Genomic DNA, 13,806 nt, shown 5'->3' with positions numbered 1-13,806 from the left:
GGGGACCCAGGTGCACACATTATCTTTGTTTTAACTTGGGGAAGGCCGTGTGCATGTAAAGGTTTCTGTTACCCAAGCAGAGCTGTTCCCTCAGAGAAAAACAGATGCAGCGACATGTTCCTAAGACATACAAGGATATGAAGTAATTAGTAAAGAAGGTCCTGATATCAAAACTATGTTCAGGGTTGGGTTGGAGAATTTCTCAATCTGTCTAGTGTTGACCTTAATGAAAATCCCCCATTGGAATGTGATTTTTACCGAACGTGGACAGATTCCCACCAGCTGCAGCCTCCTTAAAGTTGTGAACTGTGGAAAAAAATGTCCTTGCGTTTCGTAGTTCCACAACATGATACTGAAAACAGCTGTCACAACAAGACAAAACAACTGCTGGGTTGGCTGAGCGAGAGCTCACGTTGTTGGTTTGGGCGAAAAAGAGAGGCCTGTTGATTTCCAAACACTTATTTATGCCACCTCTATGCATGCGTGTAAGATTTTCAGAATACCTCAAACACTGACTTTGACCTAGACACTGTGTGTTCCCACTGCTCCTAAATAGTTAGGCTGGGTAAAATTCAGTAGACACACCTATAGAGCTTAGTGAAATACAAGTACTCGAGTTGAAATGTTTACAATATTCAGCATTATTATCTCCCCTTTAAGTTAAATGTGTGAAGGGTTGAGTGGTGCATTTGCCTGCATTTAACACAAATGAGAAAAATCACTCTGGATAACTGACACTAAATAAGTGGAATTAAATCACAACGTGGGGCTGTGTGCAAATTGCTAGTGTAGCTCTTTTTGCAGCATATACCCAATATTCAGTACCTTTTACAAACCGAAGACATTGTACAGTATTTCATGTTTCCCATGCATGTGGCAGTGCTGCACAGGCTGTAGCTGTATAGCCATAGGAAACCTTTGGCGCCACCTCATGGCCGATCTGCAACTATCAGGGCATGCCCAAAATAAGATATAAGACAAACACACAAGCATGACCGCTCTATACATCAGATGTTTGAGGTTGTGTCACGCAGGTAACTTATTCTGTATGAGCTCATAGTTTGTGATGTTGTATTGGCTCTGGTCTGCCTTCTCGTGAAAGTGCCACAGCATCTGAACAGCAAGTTCAGCTTTCTCTGACTTATAAATATTAGAATGTGTATTTCATAGATTTTATAGATAGGCTACACTAAACTTGTGGATATAGATAGGTGTAAATGTAAAAACACATATTTCATTTACATTTACTTTTCTAGTAATTAGGATAGATGAATCTTGTGATTTAATTTATTTTAATATTCTTCAGATGTAGGAGGCACTTCAGCCCAGAGAGGAGAAAAATGCATTTACATTTAAGTATTTTCAGCTCTGTTTTTTGGCAGTGTAACACTGAGGCAAAAAAGCCTTCAGTGACCTTCAGCATTAAGACTGTTTGTGGCCCTTTTAACTGTCCCGCTGCCAGGACAGTACTGTTCAATCATCCTAAAAATACAGTCAAAGAAACCAAGGAAGCTAAACAGAGTAATGTTCTTTACTGACCAAGTCAGTCAGCTGACTCCAGACCAGCTGAGCATGTGTTTGACTGAAGGCCGGACAGGATAGGAAAGCACTGCATGTCGCCAGACACAATGTTACATGTTGGCTACTCTGGACTTGGCTGCAAAATATAGTTGCAAGCAGCGATTCTGGGCTCAAATCTTTTATGGTCAACAGAAGCAACTAGTTCTAATGACCTAAAGTTGAAGCCCCAAGCAGCAATGAGCGGGTTTCAGGGTTCACAAAGCTGAACAGTCACTCAGCTAGTTTAATACTATTTATAGGAGTGAGACCAAATACACACTTGTTTATCATTACAATGTATGTAATGTATCTCTTTGTTAGATTTAAGGCGAAACAATGAATCAAGAAATCTACCAAAATTTATGATGATTATTGAAATGGGCAAATTAAGTGATGTCAGAGACAACACTTTTTAAGCAGTTTCTGAAGAAATAACCTTGTGTGTGGAGAAGGAGTTGAAATGTGTGTTTCAAAAAAAAGGGGGGGGGATTTTGGTTTTCTATCTTCAGCACTCATGAGTTCCTTTTACCTTTTGGGGCTTTTATTTTGAAAGCAGCCTACTTCGGTGAGAGCTGAACCTTTTGTATGATGTAGTGTTGTATGATGTTGAATGATTTCTGTAGCACCAACGATGCAGAAGCAGAAGTTGACTGACATCTATGACATCTGAATAATGAGTCAGGATTCACATTAATAAAGGGAGAGAAGAACGTAGGTTGTGCTTCCTTTCCAGCATTCATACTGATAAACCAGCACAACTCAGTGGGGTTCTATGTTACCCCTTCTGGGTTTGAACCCTACTGAATTAAACATAGTAACCGTCCTGCAGTGGGACGTGTCCCCCAGGAACAAACAACATCCTTTGCAAGGGTTTAGGGTCTCTAAAAGCTCTCACAGTCAGCTTTGTCACGAACCTTGTACAAATAACGCATCATTTAGACATTATTTAGGGTTGGCTGTGTTAACATACACTTTTACAAAAGGTGCAGTCTTACGTAATGGGAGCTCTCCCTGCTCTAGGCTCTCCTGTCTGCAGTCTGCATGTGAACTGCATCAGACAGCAAGTGTCAGCATCAGTGTGCTGCAGTGAGAACCAGCTCCGAACACACCCTGCTGCAGCCCGCAGAGCAGCCGAACACTCGGCTCCCCACCCTGAGCAGATAAGAAGAGACGGCGGCTGCTGGAACACGGCTCAGGTAAGAGTCTACGCATTTTGTCCCGCAGGAGAAACTAGGGCAGGTAACCCGGGACACGGCACCGAACACAGCGCCGACAAAGCGCGAGGCGTCAGGGTTTTTTGGCATCAGATTGTTTGTATGGACACAGTTCTGAGGAAAGCAACGACATTGCTAACCGGGGATGTCCAAAAAAACCCAGTCTTGCTCGGAACTGTCTGTTGTGGCGACTCCTGGAGCTGTGCCAGATCCCACTGCGGTCCCAGCAGCGCCTCGGTCTCTGCTGCAGAACACTCGCCCATCATACTGCAAAGCTCTGTGTGCTCAACTGTCTTTATATACCTAGAAACACACAGAGAGCATAGACTTCATAGAAGTTGATGTTCAAAGCATTGTGCTATTGACTGCTGCAGTAAAACGGTCACTGCACATCTGGAATATTCTCCAACTCAGCACATATGCATAATATTAAATATTATTTATACAGTAGGCTACTTTGCCAGCATTGTTTGTTCTAAGGCTGTATTTGTCTCCTAAGAAGTCCTTGGTTTTGCTGACTAAAGGCTGTTATTGCATGTTGGAATAACATCTCTGTCCAGGCCTAAGCCTGAAGGCTAACTTTCACCTTCAGGCTTTGGCCTGGACAGAGATACACAAGACATTTTGAGAGACTGAGATACACTGCTCTCTATGGAGAATGTAGGCCTGTCATTGAATAATGCTAAAAAGGTTGAAGCATCCATGTGATAAGCTCACTAATCTCAGACTAATAGGAGTAGGAGAGAATTAGCTTACATAATGATCTGAGGATCACCTCAAAGGGCCCCCTGGCGATCTCAGGCCCCTGTTTAACACCTCCAGTGACATGGGGATAGCATACAAACTTTACACAGCAAGGACCTGGAGTCACAGCCACAGCACTGCGGTTCCACAGTGGTCATGAGTAAAAAGAATGGAGTAAATAACTATAGTAGGGGACAGTGGGACATCTTGTCACATTCTTTTTCTGTTGCTGTTCCCAGAATCCCAGAACCAAAAAATTCAGATTTACTTTTCATTTTAAAATGTAGTTAGAAAGATGTATGCGGGGCAAATTGCCATTGTACTTTTGACCACATGAGAACATCTTGACTTGAAATTGTTTTTAATACAATGTTCACATCCTGCCTGTACACCACAGCACTGTTAAAAACATTCAGGCAGTGCACGGGGAGGTTGGTTAGTCTACAACAAGGGTCCACAGAAGCTCTTTGACTGAAGCTCTCTTTAACAGCCTCCCCACGGTCCGTCTGATAGTCACAGCACAACGACGACGATATATTTTGGTGAGTAGTCAAACATAAACATTGTCATGTATGCTGTCCTCCACCCTATCTCACCTTTTCCCAGCCAATGCACAAAGAAGAAAACAAAGGGCATATTTATCTGCCATTGTAAAGATTTTAAATATTGGGACTGTATTGAGGTAGCTAGCATAATTTGCCAACGTTAAGCAGCCAATCCTTCTAGGTAAGTCAACTTTTGTCAACTAGCCAGCCAGAGTTGGCTTAAACCAATCACTGTAGCACCATTAAAACGGTGTGTGTCAATAAATGAGTTGACTATAAAGTATTCTAACCCTAAAGGTAGAAAGTAGTAATGTTAATATCGCCAATGAGAGCAAATAATCTATCATTCACAGATCCACAGTTGGAACTGTTTATTAATGCATAATGATGAGCACTGATACAACTTTGTGCATCAAGCTAATTGAGTCCCATATAACTGGGTAGTTAGCGAAGAAGTACAAGACTGTCTATTAAGTAGGTACTATGTGTGGGAAAGTAGTTATTATGATGGCTTATATAACATACACCGCTGTCACCGTCATCTGTTTAGTGGCCCAGAGCAATGAAAAAATAAATTAATAACACAACAATAGTAGTTTTTAATGTACTGTTTTGAACACCTGATGCAACTCACCAGCCCTCACTGTGGGACAGGGCTTAAACACCAGCTGGTTCAGGTGTGCTAGAATAGAGAGAACTGGAAAATGGGCAGGTAGGGGTGCCTGGAGTTGGGATCCAAAGGTCCCAGGCTATAGGCTAACATAGGCTGACAGATTCATGTCCAGGTCCAGGTAAAGCAGCAGAGTCGGAGTCTGGTGCAGGTTGCTTGAAAACCAAATTACAAGGCACGGGGCCACAACACAGGATGCGCGCTGTGGAAGTTAGCATAGTGGCTGCTTTACCTGCCACACAATCCCCCAGCATTACCAGGGTTGTGTGTATCCTTGAGGCCTAACTTTTCATCAGTAGATTACACCAAGGGACATCATTAGATAGACATGAGTCACCCATATGCGCATGTGCAGACATGTAAATGTATATACTCTGTATTTGGATAGCGCTTTCACACACATTCATTCACTGGTGGAATAGCCAACAGGGGCATTTTGGGGTTCAGTATCTTGCCCAAGGACACTTCAACATGTAGGGATAGAACCGTTGATCTTTCGATTAACAGGCAAACTATTCTACTTCCTGTGCATTCTTCAGCTACTCTTTCTCCTTGACTGAGGCCTTTTTCCACATGTTGTTACATTAAAACAGTTGCTTCTCCATCAGCAGCAGGATGGCTCTTAATGACAAAGACCCGATGCCTGCAGTGGGGAACCTCTCCCCGGGCCAACTGCAGTCCCTCCTCAAGATGGAGCCCAAGACTCTGGGGGTAAGCAGAAGCATTCAAAGTAAACCAAACCACATATACCCTTCAAACTCATATACATGCATGAACGTACATCCAAAGTAACAGCTGACTTTGTATGGGGCATAGCATATTATAATATTACTTCTACCTACTCTACCCCCCCAGGCAATCCAGATCGTCATTGGGGCGTTGATTCTTTGTCTAAGTGCATCTGTGCTCCAGATCCATGAGCTCCACTTTACGAATGATGTGGCCCTCTTCCTGGTTGTTGTCATACAGGTCAGTTAAGCGTCTTTCACACTGGACCGTGCTGAATACGTCTTTCAGAGCACACAAACACCATAAACACACCTGCCCAGCACAGTGCTATTAACCACAGACACCGTGGCTACACCTTATTTTTACAGAGTCTATGGCTACAGACAGAACAGGACAGCTACGCTAACAATGCTAGCCATGCGTGTTGGTCAGTGTTGGCTAGCTATATCCAACTCTGACCAGATACCAGCCCACAGATACAAAGAGACACAACAGATCCATTTCACAAGTCTGGTGGCTAGCAAAGGCGGCTAGCAGCTCACGCTTAGTCCCCCTGTGTAGGGCTGGCCCCCGTTGTTGCCGTCCAGCCAAAAATAAGCCAAAAAAGTTATGTTAAATAACTAGATTGAGTCAGGTCACAGCATGGTTTCTTATTGTAAGCACTTCATTAAGATATAATTGATGTACTTTTATATTTTATATTAAAACCTTCCTTACATTTCCTCCAAATGCTGTGTCTAAGTAATTTGTATTGTTACCCACCAGGTGACCTTGTCTGGTTCAGTGTTGGTCCACAGTGCGAGAAAACCTACTCTGTTTTGGGTGAGTCTGTCTACTACAGTCTAAATCAAACTAGAGCTTTGTCTTACAGCCTGGGCCATCTCAGGTGATCTCTGATGATACATATCACTGTTGACTAAACTGTTAGCTAGATTCATTCAGAATCTATCATTCAGTAGTTATTTAAATGAGCAGTCCACCCTATAACACACACAACGATGGCTGTAAGCGCCAGATAACTGCTATGAAACTAGAGGCATAAGTGTTCTAGGCCTTTAGTTTTCATAGCGGTAAACTAGTGCTTACAGCGGGGATTCACTGAATTTGTTTGTGGTTCTGATTGGGGCAACCGAGTTTAATGTTACACCAAACTTGGTGGATCAATTTGAAGGAACATTTTTATTTCCCAATAGTGCTACATCACAAGCACTACCTGTGCTTTGCATTTGAAGGCATAGCCTGTCAGTTCAAGGTACTCCCTTTCAGTCTTTCCCTAGCCCCACGATTTTTCAAGAGGTGCATGTGGGTGGGTGATGCAAGCCAACAGTATGCAGATCTTCCCATATTTGGATGACTAGCTTATCTGTGCTCAGAAACAGGAGCGGGCGAAACAGGATACTGCTGCCCTTCTATGTCATGTGATACAGTTGGGCCTTACCGTCAATTACGGCAAAATTTGTCTGATACCCAACCAAAGGGTGATGTTCGTTGGATTAAAACCTGGACTCCTGCCAAATGTGGGCCTTCCAAACTCCACGGTGAGAAGAGGCCATAATCCAGCTTCTTGTCCATTTCAGAAGAACAAGCTGGGAGGCGTCATGACAGCCCAGAGTAAGGGGGCTCTGGATGGCACAGGAAAGGACAAAAACCATTAATGCGCTTGAGCTTTGTGCTGTATATATATAAGTTCCTGCCATATTTGAGTGACGGTCAACACGGTATGATCCAACATACATCCAACATGACTGAAAAATCGTCAAGGGACCACCAGGTCGACCTTGTCACTGCGGGTGGCACGCCAACCACTGATATAGGCTATCCCTGGCTTGGCCAGCCTCGTACTTGCCTGGGCCACAGAATGTGGTGGCAGACTCTCTCTCCCGCCAGATAGTGTCTAGAATGTAAATGTAAATGCCAATTTTCAGTATCTTGCCCAAGGACACTTCAACATGCAGCGTGGAGGTGCCGGGGATTGAACTGCCGACCTTCCGATTAACGGGCCTCCTGAGCCACAGTCGCCCCATGAGTGAAAGAGGAGTGAAGAGGAGATAGAGTGAAAATATTTCATACAGTTCCATAAATTCATTAAGTTTTGACACTAAATATAAGATACTAATACAAGACTGATGACAGGGAAACACCATTTACTGGAGGAATATTTTAACATATTACAATGACATTAAAATGTACATAAAAGGATATGAAACTCACTACCCACTCACTAGTTTATCAGAGCTTGTAATCATATCTCACAGACTTCTTCAGCTAATGGGGCTGGCTCATGTGTGTTAAGATTACATTAAAATCCCTAAACCCTGCCAGATCCTTCAAAGTCAATCCAGGGAAATTCTAATAATATTAATCAGGGCTTGAAATTATATGCTGAGTGAGCTGGTGCTCACTTAACTTTGCATACTGCCTGTGTTTTTACATTTTTCATACTGCTCTGCTGAAAAATATGACCCATGTCCTGTGGTTTTCATGACATAAAATATTCTATAATTTAAATGTTCATAGCACCTTTTATAGCAACATGTATTTGCATTGTGTAAAATTGGTCTGCTATTCTTGTGTACCATTGAGGTGGGAGTACAACCTCACGTATATCTTTGTTTAGGGATATAACCTGTAAAATTACAATGTAATGTATGTAAGATGTAAGGTGTTGCAATGGAAAACAACCCTGCTTCCCCAGTGTATATCATTTATTAAAATGATTTCTTAGGCTTTATCTCAATATACAATCGCTAAGTAAATAAAATACAGCTTTCACATCAATACTAATGTTGGTGCTTAATGTCAAATAATTAAAAAAGGCAAACAGAGTTTTAGGGTTTCTGTAATTACTGAGTAATTAATTATTGTATATTGTACATTATTGAGCACTACTGTTGCCATTTGCAGGTGAAATGTGTCCTGGTGCTGCATCTCATCAGTGCTGCGTTTGCCACTGCTGCGCTGGGTCTGATGTCCAAACACCTCCCCTACCGCCAGGACTCTTACCACTGTGAACACTGCCGCAGGCTGGAGCTACATGCTGTGGTATTGTCTTTAAAATCTACACAGAGAAGCCAGAGCACAATATGAAATTCATTCGATTTAGGGTTTCAATGATCATAAAAAATCTGTGGCAAAACAAAATACCAGCAGCTATTACTGCAACTAAACCTTTCTGCTGTCCAAAGGAAGTGTGTTTCTCTGTGGCCTGTTATATTACAGCCTGATTAGGACATCTGCAGCACATCACTGAATTACATCTTCAAGATGAACTTGATCGTTATTGCAGTTAAAATTGACTGGCCTAAACAACATCACAAAATTGCTGCCAGAAAATTCAGTTTGGTGCTTAAAGTGATCAGTTTGTTTTGGGAAGATATGAGTCTTGCCTGGTGCAAGACTGAAACAATGTTTGCAGGACAGAAATATATTCCTGAAAAAAAAGTTTGTTTAAAGTCTGTGACAAGTTTGGGATACCCTACACCACTTTCTTATCAAGGTCCAGTGGTTGAATTATACAGAGATGTGTTTCTGTTATTTACTCTACCCTCATCATTATGAATGAAGTGGACGTAATATTAGAGACACCATAGATTGTGTTTAAATATAGTATCCAAAATAATCATACAGTTTTAACAAAAACTGCACATTAGAACTTATGAAGGGAGGATTATTTATGGACCTAAAAACTGTATAGTTCAAAGCTGCTTTCTATAATGATAATATAACACAAAATAAAGGCTGTGTGCTTTTGTAACCTGTGTGCTGTTCATGCACTAACTCCACTTAAAAGCATTAGATGTCTTAAGATGCTTATATAAATGCCTGGCATTTTCTGATGATATTTGCATGTTCACTACAAAGAGCCCTGCACGTTCGTCTTCGACTTATGTTGAATTCAATCGTCATTTTGGAGAATATCAACTGTAGATTACATTAATACAGGGAAAAACAAAGTTCTTAGTGCCTTTTTTTGTAGTCCTGAGTAGTGTCTGGAGTCATTCCTTACAGCTCGACAACATTCACCACTGAGATATGGCAGCCTGCCGACTCAGATCAGCGCATAACCATTTTCTTCAATTCAGATTTTCTGTCCTCTGGTTTTGGGTAGCTGGATAGTAAGAGATAGAGAGAGACAATAGTCCTAGAGGCTTTACTATAACTTGAAACTATCCTGACTAAAACAGGTTGTCCATAAGGATGAGGGTGAGGTTGGGGAGGGAGCTGCAGCAGCAAACCACATTGACATGAAGACATGAGCAGATTAACAGTAAGCCGTGTCAGGTTATGAGTCTGTACACCTCCTCCATGACTGGACGTTACAAGGTGTCCAACAAGATGAAAGAATCAGCTAATGCAAGCAGGGTTTACAGTAAGTGCTCTAAACTAACCCTATGCTCCACGGCTGATGAACCTGGAACATTCTGCTTTTCTCAGTATTTCATTAGGTTTCCATTAGATAATAACTTAAAATAAATAAGTCTAACTTCCTAATTAAAGTAAACCACAATGAATCAAGACAAATGTCTGGTTTCATGGCCATTTATACATGATTTAATTTGGCCTTGCACTTGTGTTTATTGATGGATATTCTGTTTCACATTCACTGGCACAGATTAGTGCCATTGGCCAATCACTGCGGACTTGAAACATGATGTTAACCACGGCAGTGGTGTCAACACCACCATCGGCAACGTATCCTTGGCAATGGTGGTGTTGCCAATGTATTTCTAATACTGAAGTTGCTTGGTGACTTCGTGGCTAGACGGCACTCTAAGGGTAAAACTCTTACTTTGAACTATGAGTGCCAGGATATGGTACTTTGGGAATATGGCTCCATATTTCAATGTGTTGAAGATGTCATAGTTACAAAGAAAGGATTTAATCTTGAAAGAACAATTTGAGGTTGTTTTTTTTTCATACAGTAGATCTTTGACCACATAGTTATCAATACAAATATTTCTAGGAAAAAATGAAATTGTTAATAAGGAGAGCTATGATATTATATATAGCTATGAAAAACAGATTTAAGCATCTGTGAGTGAGATTTTTTTTCATGCAGTTGAGGAAGTAGGCTATGTAGCATACACAGAGCCGTCACTGATGTAGGACTGCACATTTCCCTTAGTAAAATCACATGAATTCACAGTTGAGACTACATGTTATGAAAAAGCAGACTCCATGTTTCTTTGTCTTTACTGTCCACTGCAGCAACATTGTTTCAGGAAATGCACCGGGCTGATCGAGCAAAAGTGTAAAGTAAGTGATTGACTACTGTTACAACTAATACTTAGATAGGTTATTTTGTGTTGTCTTGTAGAGTGCATGTTGAAGACAGAAATGTCTTTAACTGATAGAAAAGACTCCCTGAAGTTGTTACATTTATGTTTTTTCATGGAATCAAACAGTGTCAACGTGCACACTGTTACTGTTTGCTCACTATGTATGCTCTCGGATTTATCTGGCTAGCTGTTGATTGACGGGATCCTGGGTACACTGGTGATCTTCCTGGTGCTGGAGCTGTTGATCTGTATCACTGCCATGCTGTTCGGACTCAGTGTCCTAGCTGCTGGTGGAACCCAGGTGAGCGCTGATACCTTAAAGCTTCATCAAGCGATATTTTACCTCTAGGGGGCAGAAGAACACTTTTCATAAAGTCACAGTCACCTTAAAATGCCTTTGGCCAGACAGTTGGGAGTGAGTTTTGACTTTCGAGGAGCAGATAAAGAGAGTTGTGGAGTCCTTTTGTGGAATTCTTTTATTGAATTTATTTTATTTCATCTCATCTAGACTACTGCAACTCTGTATACATGCCTCAGTGTGTCTGTGTGTGTCCTGTAGGCTCCCAGCCAGAGACCTGTTTATCCACAGACTCGCCCCCCACCTGTTCCAGCCGTGCAAGTTGCTCCAGCTGCAGCTGAGCCCTCTCAGGTACCACAAACACAGTCATTGTTAGCTGTTAGGTATTTATATGCAGGTATATATTGCAAGCTGCTTATCACCAGCAAGATGGGACCTAACTCAGTCATTCTGGGTTTGGTATTTTGAGGACTAACTGTGTGCTAGGGTGAGAGGATCAAGAATAGCTTGGTAGCATATCTGAGGTGCCTTATATTTGGGCTGCCCTGTGCACAGTTTGTATTTTGAGCCTGTGCATCGCCTGAACTGAAAGATAGGTTTCCTCTTAGGAGAAAAGCTTGTGCATCTTGTAAAGGTGAAAGAAGCAGATGTGTTTAACCGCGACCAACAACAGCCTCTATCGGTTTGTAATCCTACCGTGTCTATAATATGTTTATAAAGTTTCTAGGCCTGACCCCCAATAGTCGAAGATTCAATGCTTCGATGGGTGGGGCCTGATTCGACTGTCAATCTCACAGTGGAAGCTTCGCAGCGAAACAAGGATCATGCCATTTTAGCGATATGGGGGTGCTCAACATCTGATTTTACATAGAACTACCAGTTTTCTCCCAATAAGTTAATATACTGCCAATTACAATATACAGTTCAATGTTTAATGCTGTAAATAAACATGTAAAAAGAATAAAACTTTCAATAAATGTTTTTAAAAGTACGTAAATAAATCTAAAATTGTAACCCTAACCCTGGGTCGTCAGTGTGCACGTAGGCGTAGCATGTATGTGTGTAGGTGCAGAAGAGGAACATTTGCTGAAGAGACGGAGCCCCAGCTTCACTGGTGTTGTGCCGAGTTGTCCGCACCTCTCGGGACTTTCGGATAATTTAGCACCGTTGATGAACCACACAAAGAATATTTTATCGTTTTAAACAGCTGGCTACTTGAAATAGACCCAGGAGCAACCGCGACATAGGTTTGGCAAAACTCTGAACACCGCTGAATGGCAGGCGAGATACATTTTTTATAACTTCATGAACCACAGCAGTTCGCATGGAATGTGATGTATTTGGTCTACAGTAGGATTTGACCAGCAGTGTTCTCTCATCATGTCAGATTACACTTCAATATGTTTATATCTTCTGGAAGCCATGTTCACATTTTACTCTGTGTATCCACAGGTGGCTGTGGTTGTGACTGAACCAGATTCAGAGCAGATAGAGGACATCTCCACCCCAACCACTGAACCCCAGGTGGAGCCCATAGACTCTGTGACCACCGGGCCCTGAACTCAACACACTCTGCTCCCTGCGGTGTCATGTCATGTCAGAGTTTAAATTTGGGGGAAAGTGTTCCTGTCAGCCTCCTAGTGGTCATTATCATCAGGACTCAGCTATTTCCCATTTATTTAAATTCATGACTCGTGTATCAACTCAGCTGACAAGGTGACAACCAATCTGCTGACAGCAGCAGTCCAGGGTCATAGAAAAAAAAATTGGTCCAAATAAATGTGAATGACCAAACAAGTTTGACATGTGAACAGGCTGTCTCCCTGTCCTTTCACTTCTGACATGACATGAACACAGCAGCAGTGTTACTGCTGGACCTACAGTACAGTATGTTGTGGTTATGTATCATAGGGATCAGTGTTATTAGTAATGTTGATTTATTCTTCAAATACTAACACCACTTAATTAAGCATAATCAGAGGGAAAAAAATAACAGAAAGACAACCAGATTCTCAGCTTCCACCTGAAGCTGAGGCAGCGCGGGTGAGGCTAAGACCCTGGTCACTATTAGAGTATGTAGGATATATTCACTTCACTAATAGAGAGTCACATTTGGTGTTAATTAGAATGAAGGCAGATTCCGTATGTAACCTGGTACTATTTGGCCTTTTATAAGTCTGTAAGTCTTTGTTGTTTGGCTATAAAACTATTGAGGTTGTGCAATTTTAACTTGTCTTTATGCTGTTCCAGAATTCACTGATGAAAGAGTATTACAGCAGCCGGTCTACTGTCTATTGTCCATTCATTGTTGGTTCTGATATTTCAGACGTGTTCTCTTGAGATAAAAACTTAAAGGAGTACTCCGGTCATTTAATACTTCCCTAAAGGTGGGAGGCTCAGAGCAGCTAAGGCCGAGATATTCGGATTTTTGCTCACTAGTATGAGTCAAGCCCGATAAATACCGTATTCTCACTGTATTTCCCATAATGCATAGTGTCGTATTGCACACTCTGTGAAAACAAAATTTCCCTTTGGGGACAATAAAATCCTAATCTATCTCTTATACATTTCTTGTTTCCAATCCCAAGCCACAATAACTCTGATGACATCACAATCCCACTGTTCACCAGTGTTTATGAGATTTTGGTCAATACTGAGAGAATGAAAATGTCTGGGCTGGAGCTTAGAGTGGAAAGCTGATTCTTCACATTAAAAAGAGCCAGCTGAGGACATGTGCGCATCTGACTAGGTCACCTGGATGCATGGG

General features: G+C 41.8%; 1 protein-coding gene across 4 annotated transcripts; it reads left to right on the top strand.

The window, feature by feature from the left end:
* Positions 1–2,486: 2,486 nt before the first annotated feature.
* si:dkey-81h8.1 (uncharacterized protein LOC100034657 homolog) lies at positions 2,487–13,602 on the top strand. Of its 4 annotated transcripts, none has more exons than XM_038725742.1 (10): positions 2,492–2,756; positions 4,009–4,060; positions 5,345–5,444; positions 5,589–5,702; positions 6,228–6,284; positions 8,367–8,504; positions 10,671–10,718; positions 10,929–11,042; positions 11,301–11,390; positions 12,492–13,602. In XM_038725742.1, exons 3-10 carry the CDS (start codon positions 5,349–5,351, stop codon positions 12,597–12,599), a joined length of 765 nt encoding a protein of 254 aa, XP_038581670.1. In that variant the 5' UTR covers positions 2,492–2,756; positions 4,009–4,060; positions 5,345–5,348; the 3' UTR covers positions 12,600–13,602. The 4 variants fall into 4 exon arrangements, with proteins under 4 accessions (XP_038581671.1, XP_038581670.1, XP_038581668.1 ...); XM_038725740.1 differs by having other exon boundaries at positions 5,327–5,444; XM_038725741.1 differs by having other exon boundaries at positions 2,493–2,756; positions 5,342–5,444.
* Positions 13,603–13,806: the final 204 nt, after the last annotated feature.

Source organism: Micropterus salmoides, unplaced genomic scaffold, assembly GCF_014851395.1.
Source record: "Micropterus salmoides isolate LMB-PRFRI ecotype aquatic unplaced genomic scaffold, ASM1485139v1 Ms_hic_scaffold_17, whole genome shotgun sequence".
Lineage (NCBI taxonomy): Eukaryota > Metazoa > Chordata > Actinopteri > Centrarchiformes > Centrarchidae > Micropterus > Micropterus salmoides.
This window is presented reverse-complemented; position numbering and strand designations above follow the sequence as displayed.

Bases quoted from the DNA above. Each gene is read 5' to 3' on its own strand.
- si:dkey-81h8.1 (XM_038725742.1), top strand. From the start codon at position 5,349: ATGGCTCTTAATGACAAAGACCCGATGCCTGCAGTGGGGAACCTCTCC. The intron at 8,505-10,670 runs GTATTGTCTTTA...TGTCCACTGCAG, and splicing joins GGCTGGAGCTACATGCTGTG to CAACATTGTTTCAGGAAATG. The intron at 10,719-10,928 runs GTAAGTGATTGA...TTATCTGGCTAG, and splicing joins TGATCGAGCAAAAGTGTAAA to CTGTTGATTGACGGGATCCT.